At 35.0% G+C, this 27,934-nt stretch overlaps 1 protein-coding gene across 2 annotated transcripts in view; it reads left to right on the plus strand.

The window, feature by feature from the left end:
- EML5 (EMAP like 5) overlaps positions 1-27,934 on the plus strand; it is a 182,843-nt gene that overhangs the window by 9,463 nt on the left and 145,446 nt on the right. For both annotated transcript variants that reach the window (XM_078151443.1, XM_078151444.1), the window contains exons 2-6: positions 11,100-11,259; positions 16,624-16,722; positions 18,103-18,171; positions 20,210-20,395; positions 24,550-24,685. In XM_078151443.1, the coding sequence (XP_078007569.1) occupies positions 11,100-11,259; positions 16,624-16,722; positions 18,103-18,171; positions 20,210-20,395; positions 24,550-24,685 (650 nt within the window). The remainder of the gene's footprint in view (positions 1-11,099; positions 11,260-16,623; positions 16,723-18,102; positions 18,172-20,209; positions 20,396-24,549; positions 24,686-27,934) is intronic.

A 27,934-nucleotide genomic window follows, 5' to 3' on the forward strand; every position in this document is an offset into this window, starting at 1 on the left:
GTGCATTAATGAATGTTTCCTTGGGTGTGTGTGTGTATGTAGGTATATTCGCACATATTTAATTATATACACCCACATATATACATATGCCACATGTGTAAATATATGCATACTCTTTGTGTATATATAGATATATGTGTATATATATCTATACACACACACATACATTCATACTTTATGCACATCTGTGTAGATGTATATATATGCACATATATGTCTATAGAGGTTTTGTGTCAGGAGATTGAATGCTAGGAGATAACCTTCTTTGAGAAATTGTTGTACCTCCCAGGACTGTATTCTGCCTAGGAAAGTGAAAGTATGCATATCTAAAGATTTGTTACCCACAGTGGTAGGAGTCGGGTGGAGGTGGGACATAGAAGAAGAAATAGGATAACTTTAAGATGAGAGTGGTAGATGATGAGGTCAGGGGAATAGGACCATCCCTTATGACTTGGGCCATACCAAATGATTCCTACCACATGACACTGCTTCCATTTGAGGCTGTTTTCTTCTGGATTTGGTATTTCTAAGAGTGAGGGACAGTAGAAAATAAGGGAGGGGGAAAGATAAGAGCTACTAATTCGATAAAATAGAAAAGATGATAGAGGGAGTTCAGAGTTGGTACTCCAAACACTTTAGCCTTGTGAGGAATATAGAAAGAACTAAGAAACGGGTAAGGAAACAAGCCAACCTATGAGCTAAAGAATAGAATTGAGAATAGATTAAAGGGGGAAAAAAGTAAGAACAATTAAAATTGCTTAGAAAAGAGTGCCATAAAAGAATAGTATTTAAACTAAGAATTTGAGGAAAGAGAGGAAAGATGGGGAACAGAAAAACTCAAAAGTGGTGGTATAGGAGGATAATAGAAAACTAAAACAATAAATTAATAGTTTAAGTAAATTCAAAGGGTGAATTAGGATAGGACATGTAAACTAAAGTGGGGTGAGAGGAGAGCCTGTGAGCAGCTGGAATATACCTTTTATTAAATTATATTTTTTGCAATCAGCAAAAATCTGCTTTTTCTCTCTTACTAGGGTAAGAACCATAGTCCCCCAATTGAAAATGGAAAAAAAGTAAAGCCTTTGTTACAACCATGTATAGTCAAGCAAAATAAATTTCCACATTGTCCAGGTCTAAAAATAATGTCTTTTTTGCAAACTGAGTCACTCACCTGTCCATCAGGAGATAGTAGAATGTTATTAGTCCTCTGCAGTCATGTTTGGTCATTATGTCGATCAGAGTTCCTGATTCTTTCTAAGTTGTTTATCTTTGCTATGTTTGTTCTTCAGGTTCTATTCACTGTGCATTAGTTCATACAAGTCTTCCCAGGCTTCCCTGAAACCTTCCCCTTCAGCATTATTTATAGAATAATAGTCTTCTATCACATTTATATACCGTAACTTGTTCAGCTTTTCTCCAGTTGATGGGCATTCCCTCATTCCAATTCTTTCTCACCTCAACAAAAGCTTTTCTTTAGGACTAATCCTTTCCTTAATTCCTTAATCTACCCTCCTAATTTCTGCTTCTCTTCTTTCACTACAATTTCCCTAATAAGTGAAATGTATTTCTGTACCCAGTTCTGTGTTTTCTTCCCTCCTTTGACCAGTTCAGATGAGAATGAGGTTCAAGTGTCAGCCACTCCCCCACCTCTTCCTTGTTTATATAGACATCTACTTGTAAATCCTAATTATGTAAGAGAATTTTTCCCTAACCTTCCTTTCCTTCACTTTCCTCTCCACCCCCAACATTCCTCTTCCCCTCTATCCAGTCTTCTCTTAAGATCATCAGCATATAATAGAACTATTCTGAGGCCTTCTGTCTAATTAGACTCCCTCTGTGACTCTTCGTGATAGGGTTCAGAGGGGACACATGTATCGTCTCCTTATATTAGAGCTGTTTATTCTTGGTTAGTCTCTTATGATTGTTCATTTTTCCTCCTGACTCCTGTGTTTGAACTTCAAAGTTTTTCCACAGTTCTAGTCTTTTCATTAGGCATTCTTGGAAGTCCTTTTTTTTCCATTATAATTCAGTTTTTCCCCCTGTAGCATTATACTCATTTTTGCCGGGTAAATTATTCTTGGCTGTAAGCCTGTATCTTTTGCTTTCTTAACTATCATGTTATAAGCTCTCCACTCCTTTAAAGAGATAGCTGCTAAATTATGTGTTACCCTGATTGTGGCTAACTACTGTTTTAAGTCCAAGTTGTGTTACTTTTTTAAGTGAAGCTACTTAAAATGGAAGATGAAGGTATCTTTCAAAAGTATAGGTAGGTATGGAAATCTGAAACAAATAAAGACTGGAGAATATCAGAGTAGATATCCATTGGATTGGATAAATTAATATATCTAGCTACTGGAGCTGTGACTCAGTCTAATCATTCTGAAAAGCAATTTGGAATTATAAAGAAATGCTTAGAAAGTCCATACCCATTGACTCAGAGATCCCATTGCCAGGTTTGTAGCCCAGGAGCAAAGACAGAAACAGACGTTCCATACTGAAAGTATTTATAGTAGCATGGGAAATGACTAAACATATTTTTGTGCTTGAATGTAATGAAATATGATGAATATGAAAAATTCAGACGCATGAGGAGTATATGAACTGACAGAGAGTGAAGTCCTCAGAGTCATGTAAACAACGTACAATTGATTAGAACATTGTAAATGGAAAAGGCAGTAAAACAAAAGTTTGGACAAAGTTGGTCCCTGAAAACAGTTGAGAAAATGTATTTCTTTCCCTTTATTTCAGAGGTAGGGGACCATGGGTGTGGAATATTTCATACACTGTCAGATGTCAGTCAATAAACAGACAGTTGGTAAACATTTATTAAATGCCTGATGTGCTAGATACTGTGCTAAGGACTGGGGATACAAAAAAGGCAAAAGACAGTCTCTGTTTTCAAGGAGCTCACGGTCTATTGGGGGAGATAACAAGCAAACTAACGTATATAAACAAGCTATATGCAGGATAAATAGGAAATAATTAAGAGAAGGTAGGCATTAAAATTAATGGGAGTTGAGGAAGGCTTCCTATAGAAGGTGGGATTTTAGTTGGGACTTAAAGCCAGGGAAGTCAGTAGATGGAGATGAAGAGCAAGAGCATTCCAGGTGTGGGAGACACCCAGGGAAAATTCTCAGAGCTCAGAGATAGAGATTTTGTTTGTAGAATAGCCAGGAAGCCAGTGTCACTGGGTCAAAGAGTATGTATGAAGGAGTAAGGTATGGAAAATGAAGGAGAGGGATAGGTTATAAAGGACTTTAAATGCCAAATGGCATTTTGTGCTTGATCCTAGAGGCAGTAGGTAGCCACTGAAGTTTATTGTGTGTGCATGTGTGACATGATCAGACCTGTGCTCTAGGAAAATCACTTTAGTGGCCAAATGGAAGATGGATTGGAGTGAGGAAACATGGCTTGAGGTAGGCAGACGTACCAGGAGGCTGTTGCAATAGTCTAGGTAGGAGGTGATGATGACCTGCACTAGAGTGGTAGCAGTGTCCAAGGACAGTATTTTTCTTTTCTTTTTTTTAATCATGGTTAATCAAGGAAATATTTGCCCTTCTGTCAAGATGTGGGTCAGGTAAAACCTACATGAAGCCTTTCCTTATTTCTAGTTGGTTAGTGTCTTCCCTCACAAACTAGTTTGCCTTTAAGTCCTATTTGTGTTTAATCTTTATATAATTATATATGTACTTGTCTTCCCTTTTAGAATGTAAGCTCCTTATGAATAAGGGTTATTTCATTATCGTGTTCTGTGCCCAGCTCCTAGCACTGCATGTGGCACTTAATAAATACTTATTGCTTGCATTATTGGTTGATTCTTCTTTGAAGTTCCTTATCTGTTATAGCTTGCTTACTCTCACATGTGCCTCTCCATTGCCTCCTCTGATACTCATTTTTACTTAGACTAGCCTTTAGAGAGAGGCTTTACTTAAGGCAGTATGACTTATAGTCATACTGCAATAGTAGTAGAATATTAGTATTAACAATCTGGACCTGTATTTCTGGGAGAAGTTTGGTGTTATTAAAGGAGCTTTGTAATTTCCCAAAGGTAGCCCAGCCTACTCTCCTCCACTTTTTCAATTCTGAGGCCAACTCATTGTCCAGATGAACTTTCTGATCCAGTTATATACATACAGATGAACAAGTGCTGTAAAATTTTTTGTTCTAACTACTTGTTATAATGTAGGATGTAGATGCACTTCATCCATTTGGTTTTTTCCTGTGTGGAAGATTAGAGCAAACGCCTTTTAAGTAGTTTTATATCTCTTCCAGATGGTTCTGCAGTGTTCTGGGGCTTGATGCAACCAGCATGATGTCATCCACAAACAGGAGCATCTAAAAGGCCTTATCATCCATAAATCCTTCTTCAGATTTGGTTCTGATCTGTGTCTTCTCCATGACTGTGGTGAACAACTTTGGTGAGCATACCTCTCCCTGTTTTTGTGCTTCCCTTGATATTTATGGTCAGAGGGTTGTTTGAATCATGAATAATTTTTGCTACATTTATGGGAGCAATCTTGTTGAAAGAGAGCCTTTAAGATGTTTTGCTCTGCCAAGTCAGTTTTAAAAAAAAATTAACAAGTAGGGTTGAACTAGATGGTTTCCAAGATTCTTTTCAGTTTTAGATCTATAATACTATGATTCTTATTAGTATAATGAAATCATATATTCTTTACATTTTTTTGTCATTTGTGTGTTAGTAAGTATGTAGTCTACTGTGGAATATCACTTGTAAAAGCCTACTTGTTTCCTATTAATACTTTCATTGAGGATGCTCTTGTCTGTTAAGTAATTCTCATTAAAACTATATACAGATAGGAAAGTAGGAATAGAGTTTGGTAATTACTGATGTTTTCTTGGTCACCTTTTTCAGTATTAATAATCTTTGAGATGTTCACATTTGATTTCTTTCCTTATGATACCTTGTGAATTTACATCAGTTAAATGCTCACAATTATGCCACCTACAACTACAGGTCTTTTTTATGTACACTTGATCTAATCCCACTGTTTTTGTTCTCTTTAGAGCCACTTCTACTTCCTCTATAAAGCTTATCCAGAACTCTGATGTCAGGCTCCAAGTGTGGTGGCTCTACTGTCCATGATGCCCCTCCAAATTAAACCATCTTATACTTTAATATTCAGTTACTTCAATGTAAAGGTAGGCATAGGGTAAGATAGCAGAAAATATATCGAAAATCATGGTTTCAGAGTAAGAAAGAAAGGTCAAAATCTTGTAGACTAATACTGAACCTCTACACCTTTATGCCATGAATACTTTCTTTGAGAAAATATTGGATACTTTCTCAAGTAAGAGTTTAGAATATGAGTATAATATTGAGAGACACTAGATGTGACAAGTAGAAAATATCACAAAAAAAGAAATTGATTATATTTTAGCAGGCAGTAAATGACTAATTATTGAGTTAGGGGTTATTCCTAAATCAGCTATGTGTGTATCACTGACTTACTGGAGAATTTCAATCAATACAACATCAGAAAAAGGATAAAAATTGGAAGAGATCATGACCAATTGTATTGATACTGAAAAAATGGGAAATGGATAAAAGAAAAGAAATGAACCCAGACTAACATCATTTGCTAAGGAAATTTAACTGATGTAAATCAGTTGCTATAATGAGGGGACTGAAAGAGCCTAGAAACGACCTTAGCACAGAATTTTATCTCCTTGCTAGCCAGGGACCCCAATGTAAACCTATTCTTGCAAAATCTAAAGGAGGAAGATGATGGAAAATTATGAACAGTATTGTATCAAAATAGTGTGGACCAATAGAAGTTAAAAATAAGTTTACAGAAAGCTTTGCTAAAAACTCAATGAAGTAGATTATACCAAGACCATCTAACTATTAAACTGGAAGGACAACCGATTTCAAATATAAAAAAAGATCATTAACATTTTCTAATAAACTCTTTTCTTCATTGTTGACAAGGAAGCGAACACATATTACTGCAGCATATCAATTCCACAGCCATAAAGAAAATGGAGTTGGTGGGAGCAGTTGGACAAAACCTAGCATAGAGTGAGAATGGTTTTTATAGGAGATGACACAATTTTGAGGGCATCAAGAGATGGATTCTCAAGGTGTCTGAAAGAGAGGAGGGATACCATAGGCTTAGGAAAAAGTTTCTAACTTTATTATTACCAAAAAATGTGACTGAGAAAATATCAGTATCCATGGGCCTATATGCTTATTTTCTTAGCTCTATAAAACTTTCATGAGCGTATCCTTTCTCTCTATCATATACATATATATGTATATATAATGTAACTATTATTTATGTGTATATATCTATAATATATGCTCAATTAGGTATTTGTTTTAAGTGCTTACTAGGTGTCAGGTACTGTGCTAGGTGCTGGGGATACAGTGACAAAAATGAAACAGTCCCTGCCCTCAAGAAGTTTGTATTCTATCAGGGGTGAAAAAACACACTTAAACACACACACACACATATATACATATGTACACACATATGTACATATACACACACATGTATACATATATATGTTGAGAGCATGCTTTATGAAGTATGAGAAAGGAACTGGCAGGTTGTGTGTATTATATGTTAAATGTATATGTATTATATGTTAAATGTGTAGGTATGTATATGTGTGTGTGTGTATACATATATATGTATGTATACACACATACAAATACACACACCTACACATTTATTTTGAGGGAATGCTTTATGAAAGTACGAGAAAGGAACAGCAGGCTCTCACAAGTGATACTCTACAGCAGATCTCATTTTTATAGTCATCCAAGTGACTGAATAAAGATTCTCACTGTGCTTATTAATTGTAAAAACAAAATTTGATTTGATAGAGCAAAATGCCATCTTAAAGCCACTCCTTCAACAAGGTGTGTCCTATGCCTATGTCAGAGTTATCTAAGATTTCTTGAAAAAAGCAACGTAGAACTTTATTCAACTCTCTGGCTATCAATATTAAGTATGGCATAAGAGAGGGAGATGTATGCTCACCAAGGGTGTTTGCCAGTATTGTGGGGGATGCCCAGCACAGATTTCAAATGAAAGTGGGATTCCCTGTAGATGGTAAACTCCTTGAGATGATCCTGTTTGTAGATGACATTGTGCTGATAACATTTGACCTTGCTACTTGACTTGCCACTTTCATACACTTCTCTACAAGCATCTTTTATTGCTTGTGCACAAGAGAGGGTAGTTCAGGAAGAAAGAGCAATGGATTTGGTAGTAGAGAATCCCACTTCAAATCCTGACTCAGCCACCTACGACTAGGGTGACTTTGGGCAAGTCATATAATATCCTTGGGCTGCAATTTTCCCATATATAAAAAAGGGAGTTAAACTAGATGGCCTGTGTGTTCCCTTTCAGCACTAAATTTATTGTGCACTGTTGCAATTTCCTCTTCCCACTGTTCTCTGTTGTCCTCTGGGTGATCCTTACAACTTTAGTTCTTCAGAGACTGTATTTAGTGACTTAAATCCATTAAAAATCATTGAAAGAAGGGACCCTAAAAAGTACTTATTACATATTTGCTACGTGCAAAGCACTGTGCTAAGCTTTGGAGATAGAAAAACAAAGATACTTTTTGCCTTAAGGAACTTGCATTCTAACTGGAGAAGTGATGGCCAGGGATGGGCACTTTGGTCCTAAAAGTTACACAGTTAGTTGAGTGGGTCTTTAGGTAGTAGAATGGCAAGTACAGTGGCAGAATTGATTTGATCATGATGTTTATGGTTCCAGAATTGAGAAGAGGGGACCTGTCTACCTATGAACAAGTAAGCAGCAGAGTAGAAGGCTGGAGCATAGGGAAGGAAAGAAAACATGAAGTGTGGTTGCTAAGACTTTGTTGAAATAGTGGCATGGAAGAGATAGTCACTAGGTAGGACAGCAGTGTCTCAGGGCAGCAATATGTTTAGAAAGATTAATGGTGTTTTTAAAAGAAAAAAATGTCTTTCAGGGACAAGGTTGAAGCCCATAAAAAGCACTGTGTAATATAGCCTGTTGTCTTCCTCCTATTAATTCTAAGCCTTGTTCATTTTCCAGTTATAGTAGATACCCAAATATGTACAACTGAACCAGCTCTGTGGGTTGTTCAACTGCATATCATAGCCTAAATAATAGGTTTTCTTCATTTTAGATCTTCATCCTTTGTGGATGGTTAGGCCATACTTTGAGTGATTATGCCTGTCATTTAGAAGGCTTAGCAGTACTGCAAACAGCACAGTGTCATGCACAGAAATCAGTAGCTGGCGAACTCCACTGCCTTTGACTTGGACTCTCCTCTGGACCAAGTATAAACAGAGGAGGTGTGTGCTGGAGGGGACTCTGTATTGCGAGCATTGGGGGGATTAGTTTTCAGTGTGTCTGAACAAGAGGAGGATACCATGATAAAGAAAATGGTTTGGACCTTATTACCCTTAAATGAACACCAAGAAAACATAAATAGTTATCAACCCATATACCTAGTTATCCAACTGTAGAAAATTTTTGTGCGAGCTTGTGCATCAAGTACATCCTTGATGAAGTTATGAGAAGAGATCAGGCAGGCTCTTGCAAATAATGCAATTTTAAGAACACATTTTTAGAGTTACACAATTGACTAACAGATTTAGTAACCACAGTATCTCATTATGCTTACTGCTTTAAAAAAAATCTTACTCCTTTGAGGAAAACATGATCTTAATGTCCTTCAACAAGGTGGCACCTGTGAATATGTGAAAGTTATATAAGATTCTTTGAAAAATAAAACAATGAAAGTGATTTTGTTCAGTCTTCCAATTATTAGATTCAAATGAGGTATAGAACACAGAAATGTGTGCCCATCAAAGGTGTCTGTCACGGCAGAGATTCATGATAGATCTTCATATAGTACTATTGTTTAGTTGTTCAACTCTTTGTGACCCTCTTTAGGGTTTTCAGGACAAAAATACTGGAGTGATTTGCTATTTCCTTCTCCAGCTCATTTTACAGATGATGGAAATAAGGCAGAAACTTGGAAGTTTGGGCAAATAACTTGCCCTAAATCACACAGCTAGTAATGTCTAAGGCCAGATTTGAACTCAGGAAGATGAATTTTCTTGATTCCAGGTGCACTCTACTGCACCACCTAGCCTCCCCTTCAAATAGTAATCAGTTGGTAAAACTTAACTGAATTAACTTGAATTAATTGCTTTATCTCTTACCTTATTTTCTTAGCCTCCTAAAACCAGTATAATGGCATCTGCTCTATTCACCTTATAGGGTTGTTCTGAAGAAAGTACTTTGTAAAACTACAGTAGTCTGCATAAATGAGAGCTTCTCTTATTATTCAGAACTCTTTTGAGATGCTGGAATTAGATGCCATAAGAGAAAATGGAGTGAGGAAGAAGAGAAAATACTTATAAATTAATTAGGAAGGAGAGCTGCTTTACTAATTCTAGCTCAATTAGGCCTTCTCCAGAGTTTGCATTTTAAGAGCATGAATAATAACTTCATGGGTTACCTGTCCCGTATATCTTTACCGTGGATAGACATCACAAACAAATGGGTGGGTTCAGAATTGAATAGAAAGGAAGGAAACAAGCATTTATTAGGCATCTACTGTGTGCCAGGCACTGTTCTAAGCACTTTCAAATATTATGTCATTTGATTGCTCTTCACAATAATCTTGAGAGGTAGTTGCTATTATCCTCATTTTACAATTGAGGAAACTGAGGCAGACAACGGTTAAGTGACTTTTCCAGGGTCATGCAAATAGTGCCTGAGAATTTGAATTCGGGTCTTCCTGTCTCCTAGGGGTAACTAGGTATCTCAGTGGATAGAGTACTAGGCCTGGAGTCAGGAAGACCTGAGTTAAAATCCAGCCTTAGGAACTATTAATGTGATTTAACCTCTGTTTATCTTAACCCACTGGAGAAGGAAATAGCAAGCCACTCCTGTATCTTTGCCAAGAAAACCTCAAATGGGGTCACAAAGAGTCTGACACCAATGAAATGACTGAATGGCAACTTCCTGACTCCAAGCCCAGTGCTCTGTTCCTTGTACCATCTAGCTGCCACTTAGGAAGAGGAGAATGTCAGGATTGGAAAATCACATAATTCTTTAATGACCACACAATTCCTCACTGGGAGGAGGGGAGGGCCATATTTTAGTATCAGTATTTCACTGGCATTGTTGTATGAATGCAAGTTGAAGAACACTATAATCTATAAACTATTGAAAATAATTATTACTTGCAGGGAAATGGAGACATGTGGAGGGTGTGAGGAGTTTACAACAAATTATATAAAAAGAATTACTGAAGGAGAATTGGAATAAAGGATGTCTTGAAAGAAATGTATGAATTGAAAAGAAGATGGGCTGGACTTGTGAGAATGAAGGATAACTGATGGACAGCCCTTATGTTCCACTATTATTCTCAAGATGTCAAGAGAAAATGAATAAGGTCTTTAGCACGTTGGGTGGACTCCTTATAGTGAACTTATTACGGGAGGATATGGAGAAGAGTTGCATGGAATGGGTAGGAATGGATGATTTGTGATCTGTGGAAGGAAATATGCACACCGATAATGATCAGAATGCCAAATGAGTATTTGAGGTCGTCATTTCACTGAATTTATTACTAAAAGAATGCTTTAATACTTCCTAGGATTTATAATTTTGTTGATGGGTATTCCACTAGTACAGCTTGCAATCCTTCTACTTGGTAGAGAGAATGATTATTTCAAAAATGTATCACTCTGCCATTTCAAAATTAGCAAAATCAGTTATTAGATAAGACATGTATAGTCTATTACCAAGCTTATACTTGAAAACTTTCTAGTTTAATGGGATGTGCTAGAGTTTGCTCTTATTGGCATAACTTTAAAGAGCTTCTGCTTACTTCCATCCCACAATTAGGTTTCAGAATAGGATTTTAGTGGAGAATTATTATGAATAGCCTGGTAAAATTATTGATGTCTTGTGAATACTTAAGCAGAAGTATATTAAAATTGTGACTAATACATTTCTATAAAAGTTCTTTTAAATTAAAATAAAAATCTTATACAAACTAAATACTATAAAATATATACAGGCAATTATTTAAAAGTGTTCACTTTTTTTTGGCAGCCTTGCATTGCATCCTGAACGAGTGTTGGTAGCAACCGGACAAGTTGGGAAAGAACCATATATCTGTGTGTGGGACTCATACACAGTGCAGACTGTATCAGTGCTTAAGGATATTCATACACATGGTATAGCTTGCTTATCATTCGACTTGGATGGGCAAGTATGTGGTCTTTTTTCTAAATAACATTTTAAAATATGTACGAGGACTTGTTATGATGTTAGATGTCATTAGTTGTCATGTTAGAAATACTTAGGAAGTAATTGAAAAACTTTTATTAGAATGTAATAGTTGAACATTTCAAGTAGTTAGATCTCTAAGCACTATTTGTTTAGTTGAACAAAACTGGTTTGTTCTTGCCAGCTAAACAGTTTACCTTGAAAGCCATACTGATTATGCACTGGTAGAACATTGCCTGGTCATTAGCAATAAAAAATGTAATGGATAACGATTGCCAAATAACACATGGTAGAGGTAGAATAAATGGGAAAAAGTCTTAGAATTAGTTTTTCATAAGTTGAACTATCCTGATTTTAGTTTTTTAGTATTTCAAAAGGCAATTGAGATTAGATTTTTTTCATGAAAAATGTGGGATGAATACTTTAAGATGAGCTTTCTTTCTGTTACTTCTTTGTAGATAGATGTCTCAGAATGGGAAAGCTGTGTGATTTAATATGCACATTTACTAAAATAAGAGTAAAATCACCACTGATTAAATATCTGCCCCCAAAACGTTAGTTACATCTTATCAGCAAAGAACCAAGAAGAACAAAAAAATTTTGGCAGAGTTTTAGCACAGTTCTTGGCACATTGTAGATGCTTAATAAATGTTTATTTAAGTGAATTGTTTTAGTTTCTCAGATTTTAAAAGATAATTGTTGACAAACATTCATTTTTCTACCTATGGCTTGTTGCAAATATGATTTTAAAAGTGTATGCTAATAATAAACCTTACTCTTAAAATCATCTTAAACTTCTTAATTTGCATTTTACTAATTTATTATTCCTGTTTTTAAATTATCCATGTAGTACTAAATATTCCAAAAATAGATTCCCATACGTGACATTTCTTCAAAGATATCAAACTAACAGAAATCGAGGAGGTTGTTTTTATGTAAAATATTGAAGAAGGTCCTCTTTGACTAGCTGATTGAAGATCATAATTATTTTATTATAAGGAGTCATTCTGTTTTTTACTTTTAGAGACCCAATATGATTTTCCAGTACGTTTCCTAGAAAAAATTTTTAAGAGTTGTATTTTTGACTGAATGGTGTCCTAGGTTAGATTCCCATTAAGTACTTTTTGAGTCATAATATAGTAGTAATTCTATTTCCTTATTTCTTAAAAAGCTTCCTTGGTTTCCATTTTAAAGGGAAGATGTTATCTTACTGTTTAGATGTATCATAGTAGTAATAAATTATACCTGCAAAAATTTTTTACAATAAGTTTTATTGATGCTTTTCATTTTTATGGCAACATAATTTCTAGATATATCACCTTACCCCTAATTTAATGCTTATTTATAAAAAGAAAACGAATTAAGCAAAAGTGACAGTGTGTCCTATGTGATAACACGTGTAACATCTTTTCTTGTTGTACCTTGACTCCTGCTGAAAAGATATGTATTCCAGTTGTTTTAGGACCATTAATGGTTTTCAAGTACTAAGAGTTCGGATTTCTTTTAGTAATCTTTTCATTTACAGTATTGTAATCATGTGTTGTTGTTGCTGAGTTGTTCAGTCATGTCCCACTCCTTGTGACCCAATGGACTATAAAAGTCTGTCCAGGCTCATGTTCATTGTTTTCATGATACTGTCTAACCATCTCATTCTCTGCCATCCTCTTTTTCCTTCAGTCTTTCCCAACATCATGGTCTTTTCCAATGAGTCCTGTCTTCACGTTATGGGTAGTCAGTATTTAATTTTCTGTTTATTTCACTCTTGAGTTCATACAGATATTCTCATGTTTCTTCAAACTCCTTTTGTTCATCATTTGTTATTACATGTTCCATTACATTAAAACACCACAATTCAGACATTTAGTTTTTGCAGTCTTGAAAATCTTATATGGAGAAAACTAGAAAGACTTGTTAAATTTTCCTTGAGGAAGTTGAACTAGGTTATCTTTTGGGGCATTTCTACCACTAGTCCTATGAACCTAAACTGGGTATAGAGCCAATATGGAGAACCAGGTTGACACACACCCTTGCTACTCTCAACCCTAGTCCTGTGCTCACCAAAGTAATGAATGCTTTCCTCAGCTTTTCCTTGACTCTAAATGGACTTGGGGTAAATCCTTTTCCTGTCTATGGGTCTCATTTTCCTCTTTCTTCATAGAAACATAATAATTCCCACCGTGTCTGTCTTGTGAATTTCTGAAAGCATTATGGAAAATATGACGTGCTATACAAATGGAAGATACCAGTACGGATGCCTGTGTGACTCAGGTGTTCTCTTTTAGGTTCCATGAATGCTGTGATTACGTAGTCTTCTCTTGATATTTTCTAGCTTGCCCTTCATCTGAATTCAACCACATGGCACTTGTCTACTCCAGAACGTGCTGGGATGGTGTTTATATAAGGTCCACCCTCAGAATGAGGGTCATAATGCACAGTTTATGAAAGTTGGGTGGCACCTGCTTCCCAACATCCACACCTTCCAACAAAGTTCCCTGTCATAAGCTTTAAGACTTCAGTGTAACTAGATGAAATTTAGTTTTTTTTATGCCTCTAAAGAAACTATTGATGTTCCTTACGTGGTAAGAAGACACATAGCTGTTGAAAGAGCAGTGCTTTTGGAATGAGAAGACTTGGATTCAAATCTTATTTCTATCCTTTACTAGTTGTGTAATTTTTAGCGAGTTACTTCCCTTACCTGGACTTCAGTTTCCTCCTTCTTTTCTAATCCTGTTTATTTTATGATTTAAAAATTATTCTGAAACATGGTCTGTAAGCTTTATCAGAATCACAAAGGGGTGGAAGACACAAAAAAGGTCAAGGGCCTCTGGACTACTTAATTGCTAAGGTCCCTTGCAGCAGGCAATTCTGTGATCTTATGAGGTCTAGTTTCTCTAAACCCCTAGTAAGCATGTGGTAGAAATGTGACTGTACCCAAAGGGAACAGTAAATTACTCCATCCCCCAATTACTCTACTCTGTCCAATAAGTTGGAAAACATAAATTGAAATAAAAACTCTGTATCTTACTAGCTATGTGAATTTTGTTCAGCATATATATATGTACATTTTTTTCCGATCAGCAAAAATCTTTCGCCATAAACTGCACCCCGCCCTCCACCTTGTGAAATAAAGAAAAATGCAGAAACACAAGTAGTCTACAAAACAAATTTCTACATTGGCCATGTCCAAAAAATATATTTGTCTCATTTTGAGTCTACTGCTCTATTGGAGGTGGATAGCATGTTTCATCAGCAGTCTTCAGGAATTGTGGTTGGTCATTACACTAATCATAGTGTAATTCTTTCAAAGTTGTTTGACTTTACCATCTTGTTGTCATTGAATAAAATTATTCTTTGCACTTCATTGGGCATGAGATCATATAAAATTTCCTAGATTTCTCTGAAGTCATCCCTTTTGTCATTTCTTGCAAAACAGTGGTATTGTATACATGTGTATATATATCGTTACTTGTTTGTCTATTCCCCAAATAATGGGCACTCCCTAGATTTACATTTTTTGCCACCTCAAAAGAAGCCTGGCATTTCTTCTATTCCTGGGTATAGTCTCTCCCTGGACACTGGAGTGGTGTGCTTCTGTCTTGGTCCAGTCCCCAGTGTCCACAGACCTTTCTGTCTGTCTCCTTATGCCAACCTGCGCAAAACAAAAGATTTCTGACTTTTTCCAGATTTTTCCATCAGAATTTGGACTGGTGCATTTTCCAGATCTGTTTGGAGGAGCCATCGATATGAACTCATCAGAATTCCCAGAGCCCATTCCATTTAGGAATATTTTGGCAAAACACTTCTTATCTCTGTATCTTAGTTTCCTTATCAGTAAAGCTAGAGGATCAGACAATATGATCTATAACGTTCTCTCCATCAGAGCCTGTGATTCTAAGTTGTAAGGGCCTATATTTACGAAGAAGGTAATAAATTAGCAATGAAACTGAAGCCTAGAGAAGTTTACTTTATGACTTCTCCAGGGTCAGCAAGTCAGAGTAAGCCATGGTTAGTATTCACATAGCTTGAGGTCATTTAGTCTGACCTTTCCTTTCCTTTACATTCACAATTTGCTGTTGGTCGCATAGTATGAAGTTGAAAATTTAGCTGTGTGTTTTTTTTTAAAAGCTGTTTTTGAATGAGGTTGAAAGACTGGGAAAATGATGGCATTGGTAGGACCTAATGGAGCCCAGTTCTCCCCTTCCCCCATGGAACTCCAGAAATGCAGTAGAAGAAACAATGATAAAGAAAACCAATGAAAATTATCTGTAATCACCATCAACTCTGAATGTGTACAAAAAGACCACCTACCAGAATCCTACAGAAGAGCAGAGCAAGGGATTTGAGGAAGGTAGGGAGGATTTGGACTGGAAATTCACAGGGATTGTTAGTGAGAAAGAAGCAGCATTCTCCCCCCCTCCCATTTTACTTTTGTTTACTAGACTGCAAGAGTAAAAAGAATTATGGATCTCGAATGTAATGACTTGTTATTTATCTGTTAGCATCTTTCTCTTAGGTTTAGTAGGAAAGAAAGTTGAAACAAATGGCTAAAAAGAAAATTTAAAAATCCATTTGGGGGCAGCTGGGTGGCACAGTGGATAGAGCAACTGGCCCTGGAGTCAGGAGGATCTGAGTCCAAATCTGGCCTACTAGCTGTGTGATCCTGAGCAACTCACTCAACCTGTATTTGCCTCTCAAAAAAACATTCCATTTAGGATTTTTTTTTGTTTTATGAATGTATAGATGCTTGAGAGTTGGCAGTATTGAAACTTTCCCCAGATATGCGTATTTTCATTATTGTGTTAATAGTGCTATTATTAGTTATTAGTAATTTTAAAAACTACTCTGTGTACTAGTACTCTATGTACTAATTCCTTTTTTCCCATTTTAACACTATGAAATAAAGACTATTCTCTAAAATATCCATGAACCTTTTTTACTATTGGTTTGAAAAATGTAGTTGAGGAAGCTAGGTGGCATAGTAGAGCATATGGGCTTAAAGTAAGGAAGATCTGAATTGGATGTGGTCTCCAACATTTAGCTGTGCGAGCTTAGGCATGTCACTTAACCTCTGTTTGCTTTAGTTTCCTTACCTGAAAAATGGGGATAATAATACCTACCTCCAAGGGTTGTTGTAAGGATCAAATGAGATAATTGTAAAGCACAATGCCTGCCACATAATATATATTATATAAATATTAGTAGTAGTTACTGTAATATCCATCTAGTTCATTTAGGCTCAAAGTAGATTTCTTTGGGCCAAAAAAATCATATGTAAAATGCTTGCGATTTACATATTTCAGTTACTTGATTTATTCATTTTTCTGTTTAACTCACTGAAAATGGTCAGCGCTTGGTATCTGTTGGACTGGATTCAAAAAATGCAATATGTGTTTGGGATTGGAGAAAAGGAAAAATGTTATCTATGGCCCCTGGGCATACAGACAGAGTAAGTATTCTTCATTTGAATTCCTGGTATGGTGGGGCTTTGAGTTTTATTCTTTGTTGCATTATTGTCATGAATAGGAACTTTTTAATTAGAACTCCAATTTTAGAGCAAATGTAGAAAAAAAACCCCAGTTTTGGGAAAGAGATGTATTTCTCAGATTGAGGCTAGGTAAGTGTAAGATCTTTTGGGGAAAAACTTATATTGATTGATTTCAGTAGACTAAGAATGTGTCTGTGGTCATTGACACCAGAGAGATTAATGGAGTGAATTTAGTACATCTCAAAATGGATATATTTTTGCAATTTTAGAGGAAAAGCATATTGCTCATGAAAATTGTAAACATACATTAGAATTTTGTTTACATAGCCACCTCAATTTTTCTGCTCTGAGGCTTTGTCAAATAATATAGTGCATATCCTTGGGATCTCAAATGGTATAAAACTAACCACATAGACCATTTTAAAGGTTCTGTCTTTGTTAAATGCTATGCAAATTTTTCTTCATAATTAAATATGGATTGAAAACTGTAATAATGAAACTGCAAATATGTTTAATTTTTTTTATTGTACTAGAATTTAGTGCTATTAAATTTTACCTTATTAATGGTTTCACTGGATCATTCATTGAGCCTTGAAAATGTTATTCAGAGGCTTCATTATTATTTTTTAAAAAGCTCTCTGATATATGTATGTAAATGAATATTGCATAATCATGTAAGGCAGTGTAGTATAGTAGATGGAGACTCTGGGTCCATCACTGATATGTAACTTGAATCCCGGGAAGTCACTTTATTTTCCAAGAAAGCGATTTCTCTCTAGCATTGTGTATTTTCTCTTTGGTACTTGTTTTGTTTAAAATATTTTTCTTTAATGGATACATTATTTAGAGATTTATGGGTTTTAGGAATACCTGAGACACATATGTTGTAAAAATTCATTTCCTTTTATCTTTTAATAAAATTTATATGAATAATGTGTAATAAGAGGAAAGGCAGAGTAATGTGGATGGAGAGCTGACCTCAAAGCCAAGAAGACATGGGTTCAAGTCCTTCTTCTGATAATGTAGTGACTGTGGGACCCCTGGGTAAGACAGTTAACCTCTGAGTGCTCTAGGCACCTCTCTAAGACTGTAAGTTGCAGATAAGATACCAACCTCCTTTAGTAAAGGGAGTTTTACTCTTCTGTGTCAGTAGAATCACAGGTCTGTAATAGGTCATTTGTACATATTACAGTAACTCCAAATTTTGAAGGTGGAATCATATGTTTTTAATGGGTAGCATAATATTAAGACAGGTGGGGTTTTGGATTTTGATCATATTTAATGTGAGGCTAAAAATGTTATTAAAATATGAGTTTAACTGCATTTCTTGTTTATTTACAGATATTTGATATTTCTTGGGACTTGTATCAACCAAATAAACTTGTCAGTTGTGGTGTAAAACATATTAAGGTATTCAAAAGTGTCTTTTTTTCCGTTCAGCCACATCACATTTTGTTTTTTTCCCCAAAATTGAATTTCACACTGCTGCTTAATTTTTATAGCCATTTGAAATATGAATGTCCTCACTTTTATTTTTAGAATTTACATTTGCATTTCATATTTTAAAGCCCTTGTCAGTGGTTGTTCCAGTGTTTATGAGAAACTTAAGGTCAAAATTATAGGTAACTTTTTCTCCAGCTAAATGGGAAAGCTGCCATGTAACTTAATTTCCGGTGAGCCTCAGAGGCCTACTTGCAGGGTTCCACTCCAGTATCTATCTTATCTTTCTTGTATCAGATTCCTTTGTGGTTCCCCTTCAAGAATGTTGACCTCTGCTGTATTTAGTTATGATAAAAAAAAAAAAAAGAACCATAGATTTTGAGTGAAATCTTGGCCTCAAATCCCATAAGCCACTACTATTTGTTTGACCTTGAATCACTCACTCATCTTCTCTGAGCCTCAGTGCACATTCATAAATATACAGAATATTAATATTCTGTATATTTCACATAGGGCCAAAAGCTCAACTCATAGTTTATAAACTCATTGTTTATTATTAATGAGTATTTTATTTGTACTAGGAATAGATTTGTATCTTCTTTCTCCAGGAAAATACTATGAAACATAGTAGTTTTTCTTAGTGGCCAGCACATCAGAGAAATTCATTTCCATAAAGGAGACTTAGAAAAAGGTAATTAATACAAGTTTTGATAATTAGGAACCAAATAAAATCTTAATTCAATGAAGCAGTAATTTGTTACTGGAATAGATAAGAATCCTAGAAGATAGTGTTTAAAGGAGAAAAAAAGATTACTTGTATAAAGTACCAGTAAAGTATATTAAAAGTTTCTAGTTCATATTAAGATGTTGTACAAGCCCACTGAATAGTTTAATTTCTCCATAATTTGAATGTGGTTATTTGGTATTAACCTTTTCAGTGAGAATTAATGTTTAAAAATTATATCTATCCTATCAAACCTTTTCCATTCTTTCCTGTTTTCTTATGTGTACACTATTTACTAATATTTACTAAGTTTACTAAACTTGTATTATTTTTAAAAATCAGGGTTACAGATAGTTTCTCTGGCTTCCAAAGGGGCTACGTAGATTATTTCTAAGAAGTTTTTAAAGATTTCAAGGGAAGTGAATTTTAAAATTTAGTAGAAGACTATAAATGGGGAAAATGGTCTGCTCAACCAGAAAGCTGGATCTAAGGCAAAACCTTCGTGTCACTAAGACAGAATTCTAGATTAGATGAACCAATCATATGTTCTATCCAACATTCTTTTTGTTATTTTTCCTCCTGCAGGTAGCTAACCTGTACCTTTACCTTTTCTATTGGAAAGTTTACTATAGGTTCTATACTAAGTATATAATATATAAATAAGAAAAGTTATAAATAAGAAAGTTAGAAGGATCTTTATAAATATCATCGAATCTTAACAACCAGGGGTGGCATGGAATAGTGGATAGAGATTTGGCCTTGGAACCAGGAAGGACTGGATTTACATTCTGCTTCTGGCACATGCTGGTTGTGTGACTTTGGGCAGTCTCTCAACTTCTCTGTGCTGAAAGGGTCCCGAGTGGAAAAAGTTTAAGAAGCACTGTGTTTAGGCAACTTTATTAGGCTATAAATTGCAGACATAGGGTCCACCTGCAGGAACTCCTTACCTGGGAGTTCCCTGTACCAATGAAATCATAGGTCTTGTCTCTATCCCTATAAAAAGTTGGAACTGGAAAGAATTTTAAAGTAATCATGTCTAATGCCCTGGTTTTACAGATAAAGAAAAGTGAGACCCAAACAATTTTAGTGAGTGCTGAACACAGACTGTGACAATAACTGTTAATTCAATATTGCAATAGCATTAGAGAATTTTTTAGTCTTATGTCTTCTAATCCTTTAAACAAATCTCCCATTGGATGCATACTTCATAAACCATGCTAAATGTATGTAAAATATAGTTTTAAAAAATTATTTTTAATTTGCATTTATTATGTATTTTTATAGTTCTGGAGTTTGTGTGGAAACTCTTTGACTCCAAAGAGAGGCGTCTTTGGTAAGGCTGGTGATCTTCAGACAATATTGTGCCTTGCCTGTGCAAGAGATGAATTAACATATTCTGGTGCACTCAGTGGGGATGTCTATGTATGGAAAGGAGTCAATCTTATGCGTACAATACAGGGAGCACATACGGTAAGTATATTTTTTACTTTAATCTACAGTTTGTTACATGGACTGATCTAGTGAATAGAATGGATAGCTTTGGAGTCAGGAAGACTTAAATTCAGGTCCTGCCTTTGACACATACTGGATGTGTAACTATGACAATTTACTTTGCCTCTCAGTGCTCTCTGCAAAACTCTTAAGGTCTAAGTTGCAGAAAAATTGCTCATCTACATTGGTAAGAGATTTTCTGCACTGGGAGTTCCTTAATACTGATAAAATCACAGGTCTGGACATCCTCTTCCTTGCTACTCTTAAATGTAAGCTTTGTTAAATAAGCTTTTTCTAATATATTACAATACCAGCATGTTCAAACGGACATTTCTTTCAGCATGTCTTTACATACTATTGGGTACTAGTGCTACTGTCAGACCTTTTCTACACTGATTTTGTGAATTTGCATCTTATCTTTACATCATTTAAATATACACTGATCTAAAAGTGTCCTCAACTTTGCTTACTATACTTTCCTTTTGCTTAGGAGAAAGGAGGAGAATAGTAGTCTTGTTCTCGGAGCCTTGTATGTTCTCAGAGTGCTTGTATGAACATACAAGTGAAGTTAGATAGTACCTTAGGTTAGTATTAATGTAGCCTTGCAGACTGAAAAAAAGTTTATCCTTCCTCCAATTTTTAATATGTCTGCCTTCACAATTTTCATTCTTTTCTCTTATTAATATTTTGTTCATTAATACATCTGATCAAAGTGGACATCAGCCCAAGAAAACTGTATTAGTGATGATAATTTCTATATTCATCTTTAAATCAAATAATTTGTACTTTTATTTTTTGCTTATATTTAAGTCCTTGGGATATAATCTCATGTCATAACTAGGTTATTTTACTTTTGATGAAACTTTACCAAATACCATACAGGTAGCTGTAACTGGGTTATTTCAGCTGAATTTTGTGCTTATTGAATTTGGACTCCATATTGCCAACATTTTGGGATCTCCATGTGAAATCTTTGGGGTATATTTGTCTTTGGGATTGTGAGTCAAAGTATTTAAGTAATCTTCTAAAAAATCTTTGGATGTTTAAATATAGGAAGCTCTGTTATATCGGTTCAGGATATTTAAGTGTGTGTGTGTGTGTGTGTATTTATCAAACCAAAGCTAGAGTTTAAGTAACAGGGACACTGTTTAATTACTTAACTGAAATGTTTAATCAAGCATTAAATATATTTTAGTGGAAAACTGTAAATTAATTTAAATTATTATTTAGATGTTTTAAATTTTGTCAAACTAATGTATTAGTCCACAACTTTTTTTTCAGCAAGACTACATGCCATTATTTTCTTATTGATAGATTAGGAATAAAAATAAATTTTCTAATCTGTAATTGTGGTTACATGACTAAAAATTCTTATATTTCAGAATGTCTTCACCTAAGAAAGATATAGCTGAAATTTCCCAAGTAAATTACTTCATTATCTAGTACCAGAGTGCTTTTTAAAGTCTTAACTGATCTATGTAATACTTGCATGAAGTATAAATACATGATTTAAACTTTAATCTTTCTTACTGTGCACAACATGTAAAACAGGATTGATTCAGAGATAAAATGTTGGTTTTATAGGAGTAATATGTGGACTTTTCTCTGAGAAGTTCAAGTACTTATCGTTTTAGTCATTCTTTCTGCATTCATAGAGGATATCAAATTAAGCTGAATAGAAGATAGTCTGGGAGAGGCAGCCTGGCATAATAAATAGAAAGCTGGCTATGGAGCCAGGAAGAGCTAGAGTTCAAGTCCTATTTCTGACACATACTATATATATGATCCTGGACAAGTCACTTAAACTTTCAGTGCACTAGGTAACTGTCTGAAAAAATAAGTTGCAGGCAAGGTGCTTATCAGCATTCATAGAGTAAGTTCTTTTAGCTGGCTCCTAATACTGAAGAAATTATAGTTCCTTTAAAAAACAAAATAAACCAAAAAAACTTCTTAAAAAGTAATATGTAGTCATAGCAATTCAAACTATATAAGAAATTATTCTTTAAAATTTAATTTAAAGTTTAAAATTTAATTTAAAATGATGGAATAATTTAATTATTTAATAACTTAATTTAAATTTAAATTTTTAAACTTTTAAACTAAAAGTCTCAGATGTAGAGGAACGTTGTATAAGGATAGCCCACTGGTTGAATTGGAAATGGGAGGGATATACCTTTTCTGCAAAAGGATGGCTTTAATTCAATGCAGTAAACATTGTGTACTATATGCAAGGCTCTATGCTTTAATTAACAGCAAAGATGAAGAAAGATCTTCCTATCTAAGCAGTTAATATAATCTTTGACCTCCTTTGGTCTACTCGACAAGTAGCTTAAAGGTAATAACGCTTATATCTATATTTGGGGTAATGAAACATAGCTGTAACAATGTTTAGCAGTATTTTAAGTAAAGCCTAGAAAAGACTTTAAGATGGGGATATTACTCCATGAAAGGATATGCTTATCTACTGCCTGTGCTTTTGCTGCTATTGTCGTTGCCTTTATTTTTCTATCTTTCTCATTTTCTTTGTCTCCATCTGTCTGTATTTCATTATATGTATGTCTCTTTCTCCACCTGGTCATCATCCTCCCAACCTTCTGTTTTGCTTAACAGGCCATAATATAGGGGCAAAATGGTTACTCAGTCCTGGTTTAGTGATTTCTCCAGGTAAATACAAAGTTGATTTGGCAAAGAGAAGAGTAATGAACATAGAGAATTGTAAAGTAGTCTGGTATAGTGAGAAAAAAATTGACCTTGGACAGCCTTGGATTGATTGGTTAGGAGTTTGACCATATTTGCAAAGGGATATGAAGTGTCATTGGAAGATTATCAAAAGTGAAAGTGAGCAAGAAAGATAATTGTAATTTATTAAAGCTGACTGGGAGGGAGAAATTATCAAGGAAAATATGTAACATGAAAAGAATATTAGTATTTGGCAATTTATTGGCAATGTCAAGTAAAGGGCATTGAGTCATTGAAAACGGAATTAAGGAGCCAATAGGGTAATTATGCCATCTCTGAAATTGTAGCAGAATTTAAAGAAAGAGATGTCCTAATCATAGATCTGGTTGTTAAAAAGCTATTAAATAATTCATATAAATAAATATATATTTTTTTATTCTTGATACTGCAACATTTCTTAGGTTTTTCACAGCTGACTGGAAAAGTTAGTATTTGTCCCATGAGTGGTTTTTGAAATAATTCTCATATTTAAAAGACCCATGAAGCAATATTTGTAAAAGCTTTCCTACCACCTAATATACTAAATAATTTAAAACAAAAATGATTAGTACTGTTGTTATAACATAAGGTAAAAAGAAAAATGAAGCTCAGAGTTTTCTGAATTACCTATTTCAGGCAATTTCATAGCAATCTTATTTTTAAATATTATTTCACATTTTACATAGCTCATGTTAATTTTAGAGGCTTATGAACCTCTAAACAGTTTGCTACTATATTACATTACTATTTTACTTTTTCACTAATGTGATTGCAAATCGGCTCCCAGTTTATAGGAATTGTCTGTGTACTTTTGGGTAATAGTCAAGTTGCTTATTATAAGCTCTGGAATGAGTTTTTGGAATTGCCGTTTTCATCATTTATCACAATACTTAAACTAACTTCTCTATAGTAATGGAGGGAAGTATTGGATTATTCACTTATAAAATTAACCAAATCATTACTTTCTTTCCTAGGAACCAGAAATAGGGACTACATCTATGATTTCATTGGTATAGGGAACTCCTGTATGTAGAGGAGACTTTACACAGGTTGGCACCTTCTTTGAAATTCATAGCCTTAGTTGATCAATACACTGAGAGGCTACCTGATATCCCAGGGTCATGCAGCAAGTCCAAGGGACTTGAACCCAGGCCTTCTAATGACATGCTGCTTCTATTTCTTATAATGTAGTTCACTTTTTATAATGCAGTTAATAAAGTAGTGATATATGGTTCCAAGTTATTAAAAAATGGCCGTCATCTAGATTTTTAAAATTTACCATAAATTCTCATGTTTTATCATATATCATTAAATGAAATTCCATTATTTTAAGTATAGTTTTTGCTTTCCAAGTTGAAATTGTAAAAAAAAAACCAAATACATGCTATTAAGTGATGTTTTCTTTTTTCCCATAGGCAGGAATTTTCAGTATGAATGCATGTGAGGAAGGCTTTGCCACTGGTGGCAGAGATGGTTGTGTTCGCCTCTGGGATTTAACTTTTAAACCAATTACTGTAATTGATCTCAGGGAAACAGACCAGGGATACAAAGGTAAAAAGCTGTGAATTTGATTGGGTCATAATTGGGTAAGCTGTTAATGGACTACAACATTGTATAAGTGAGCAGAGGTGTGGATCATAAACTGAAATTTTCCTTTCACTCTAGCTTGCAAACTCAATTGATTTCATTTGAGATAAGAATTTTTGCTTTAATGTTTATAGTTTTACTGTGTTTCACAAAAGCTGCTCCGTACAAATAAAATGCTTATAGAAACTTGCATCAGGAATTTACATTGATTAATACATTTTTGTTCTTTTCTAGCAAAGTAGTGGATAAACTAATATAAATCCCATGAAGGGAATCTTGAACATTGGAATATCATGGAACTATAGAAAAAAACAGCGTACAGTGCAGCCATAGTTATTAAGTGAATATCTATAACTAAAAAGACTGGAAAAGTAGCTTTTTTCTGAAAACGATTTGCTTTCATCTGAACTTAACATATTTTTAGAACTATTTTCAAATCATATCCTTGTGAGCCCTTTTTATAGGATATCAGTTTCATAAGAATTTAGTTCTTTAAAGTGCAGTCAGTAATTTGAAATTATTTCCTCTTTTCTAATTTTAAAAAATTGTTGCAATAAGAGAGGGCTTTTTATTTCTCCACGAATGGAAAGACATTGTGCTAGGTACATAGTAAAATGATGGCTGCCTTCAAGAAACTTAGTCATATTGAAAGGGCAGAACCTAAAAATATGTAAAGGAAAATTGTAATTTAAGATAAATAATAAGGGGCAGCTAGGTGGCACAGTGGATAGAGCACTGGCCCTGAGTTCAAATGCGGTATCAGATACTTCACACTTACTGGCTGCGTGACTTTGGGCAAATCACTTAATCTCTATTGCCTTGACCGCTCCCCCCCCCAAAAAGATAAATAACAGTTCAGTACAGGAAACATGATTGTCAAATGAATGGTGTAGGACTTTAGAGGAGGGCTGGAGTGCTCTGGAAAGGCTTCATAACCTCATGTTTTGAGTCTTAAAGCATGGCTTTGAATAAGTAAAGAGGGAATGGCATTTAAGGGGAGAAATATTATAAATCATTGACATTTACGTGTCCCTAACTGATTCCTCAGGGAAGCTAGGCAGTACAGTGGATAGAGTGCCAGCCTGAAGTCGGGAAGACTGATCTTCCTGAGTTCAAATCTGGTCTCAGACACTTATAAGCTATGTGACCCTGGGCAAGACACTTAACCCTGTTTCCCTCAGTTCATCGTCTGTCAGATGAGCTGGAAAAGGAAGTGGCAAAGCACTATATTATGTTTGCCAAGAAAACCCCAAATGAGCTCAAAGAGATGAATATTACTGAAAAGTGACTGAACAATAATTTTCTGTGTCACACTGCCTGTAGAAGATATTCCAAATTTTGTTTTATCTGCTGAAGTTTCCTACACTTCTCCTGCCACACCCCTATCTCTCATAGCTGAGGATTTTGCTTCTTACTTTACTGAGAAAAATTGAGGCAATTTGATTTGAGCTCTCTCTTCTCTCCTTTTCATCCCCCAACCTTCTTGGATATTATCTCCCACCTTCTCTTTCTTTCCTCCAATCTCTGATGTAGATTGCAAACTCAATCATTACTTCTTTGTAATCTTTAACCTCTTTTATCTACTAGTTCCTTCCCTTCTGCCTTCAGACATGCCCAAATGTCCTTCATCCTTAAAGAACTTTTACTAGATCTTACCGTCCCCTCAAGTTATTGTCTCCTCTCTTTCTCAGTCAAATTCTTAGAAAAAAGCTATATATACTCATTATTTCCACTTCTTTCTTCTTACTTCTCAACTCTTTGCATTCTGGCTTTTGTCCTTACCACTGAACGGAAACTGCTGTTTTAAAAATTAATTGCCTTAATTACCAATATGAAGGTCTCTCTCCTCAGTCCTCACCCTTCTTGACCTGCTTGCTGCATTTGATACTATTGACTGTTCTTTCCTCAATACTTTATCCTCTCAGGGTTTTCATTCCACTGTTCTCTCCTGGTTCTTTTCCTACTCTTCTATCTACTCTTTTAATTGTTACTTTAGTTCAGGCCCTTATCATCACTTATGTAGATTATTTCAATGGCCTCCTAATTGATCTTCCTGCCTCAAGTCTTTTCCTAATTCCAGTGTATTATACTTACTGCCAAAGTGACTTTGTTTAAGTGCAGATTTGACCATGTCACTCTGCTAGTCAGTGAATTCTAGTGACTTCTTAGACCCTGAGAATAAAATATGAACTCTTCTGCTGTTTAGCTCAAGGGTTTTTAAACTGGGATTCATGAACATTTTTTATTTTAATATTTTGATAAATGTATTTCAATATAATTGGTTTCCTTTGTGATTCTTTCTATTTTATTTTATGTATTTAAAAACATTATCCTGAGAAATTATCCATAGACTGTACCAGTCTGCCAAAAAGATCCTTACTGTAAAAGGTTTAGCTTTTAAAACCTCTTCACAATCTGGTCCTAATTTACTTTTCCTTCCTGGTTGTATATTACTCACCCTCCTTTACTCTTTGAACTAGCCAGACTGGCCTTTTCTCTGCTCTCCACATAAAATAGATATTTTATGTTCCATCACTTTTCCAGTTAGGAATATTATACATCCAATCATTTACCAAGTCTTATTGATCATACCTCTACTCTTCCTGCATCCATTTCCTTCTGCCTTCTCACAAAGCTAGCTTTCTAATTGGTTTCCCTGCTTTTAGTCACTTCTCCTCCATAGTTGACCATGCTCAAAATGCTTTAGTTAGATGCTGTTGTCTGTAAGATAAGATACAGGCTCCTTTGTCATTTAAATCTTTTGCAACCTGATTCCAGTTTACCTTTCCTGACTAATTTCTTGTTATCCCCCCCACATACACTCTTTTCCAATCAAACTGGAATATTTGCTGTTACCTGTATATGATATTCTATTTCTTACCATTATGCTTTTGCATAGAAGCTTTTCCCTGGAATGCTCTCACTCCCTGCTTCTGCCAAGGAATCCTTAGTTCCTTTTAAAACTCAGCTCAAGTAGAAACTCCCACCTCAAGGCCACATGTGGTCCTCTAGGTCCACAAGTGTGGCCTGCCACAGTTGTTTATATGCTAACTCCACTCAAATTATACATTTACACTTACTTGGCCTATGTTTTATATTTATTTGTGTACTCATCTTGCCTTAGTGAATTTAAGCTCCTTGAGGACAGAAATTTTCATTTTTTCCCTTTGTTCTCCTAGCACGTAGCACAATGCCTGGTAAAAGAAACATTAA

The sequence above is a fragment of the Phascolarctos cinereus genome, unplaced genomic scaffold (genome assembly GCF_003287225.1).
Source record: "Phascolarctos cinereus isolate Bilbo 61053 unplaced genomic scaffold, phaCin_HiC Scaffold_3;HRSCAF=262, whole genome shotgun sequence".
NCBI lineage: Eukaryota > Metazoa > Chordata > Mammalia > Diprotodontia > Phascolarctidae > Phascolarctos > Phascolarctos cinereus.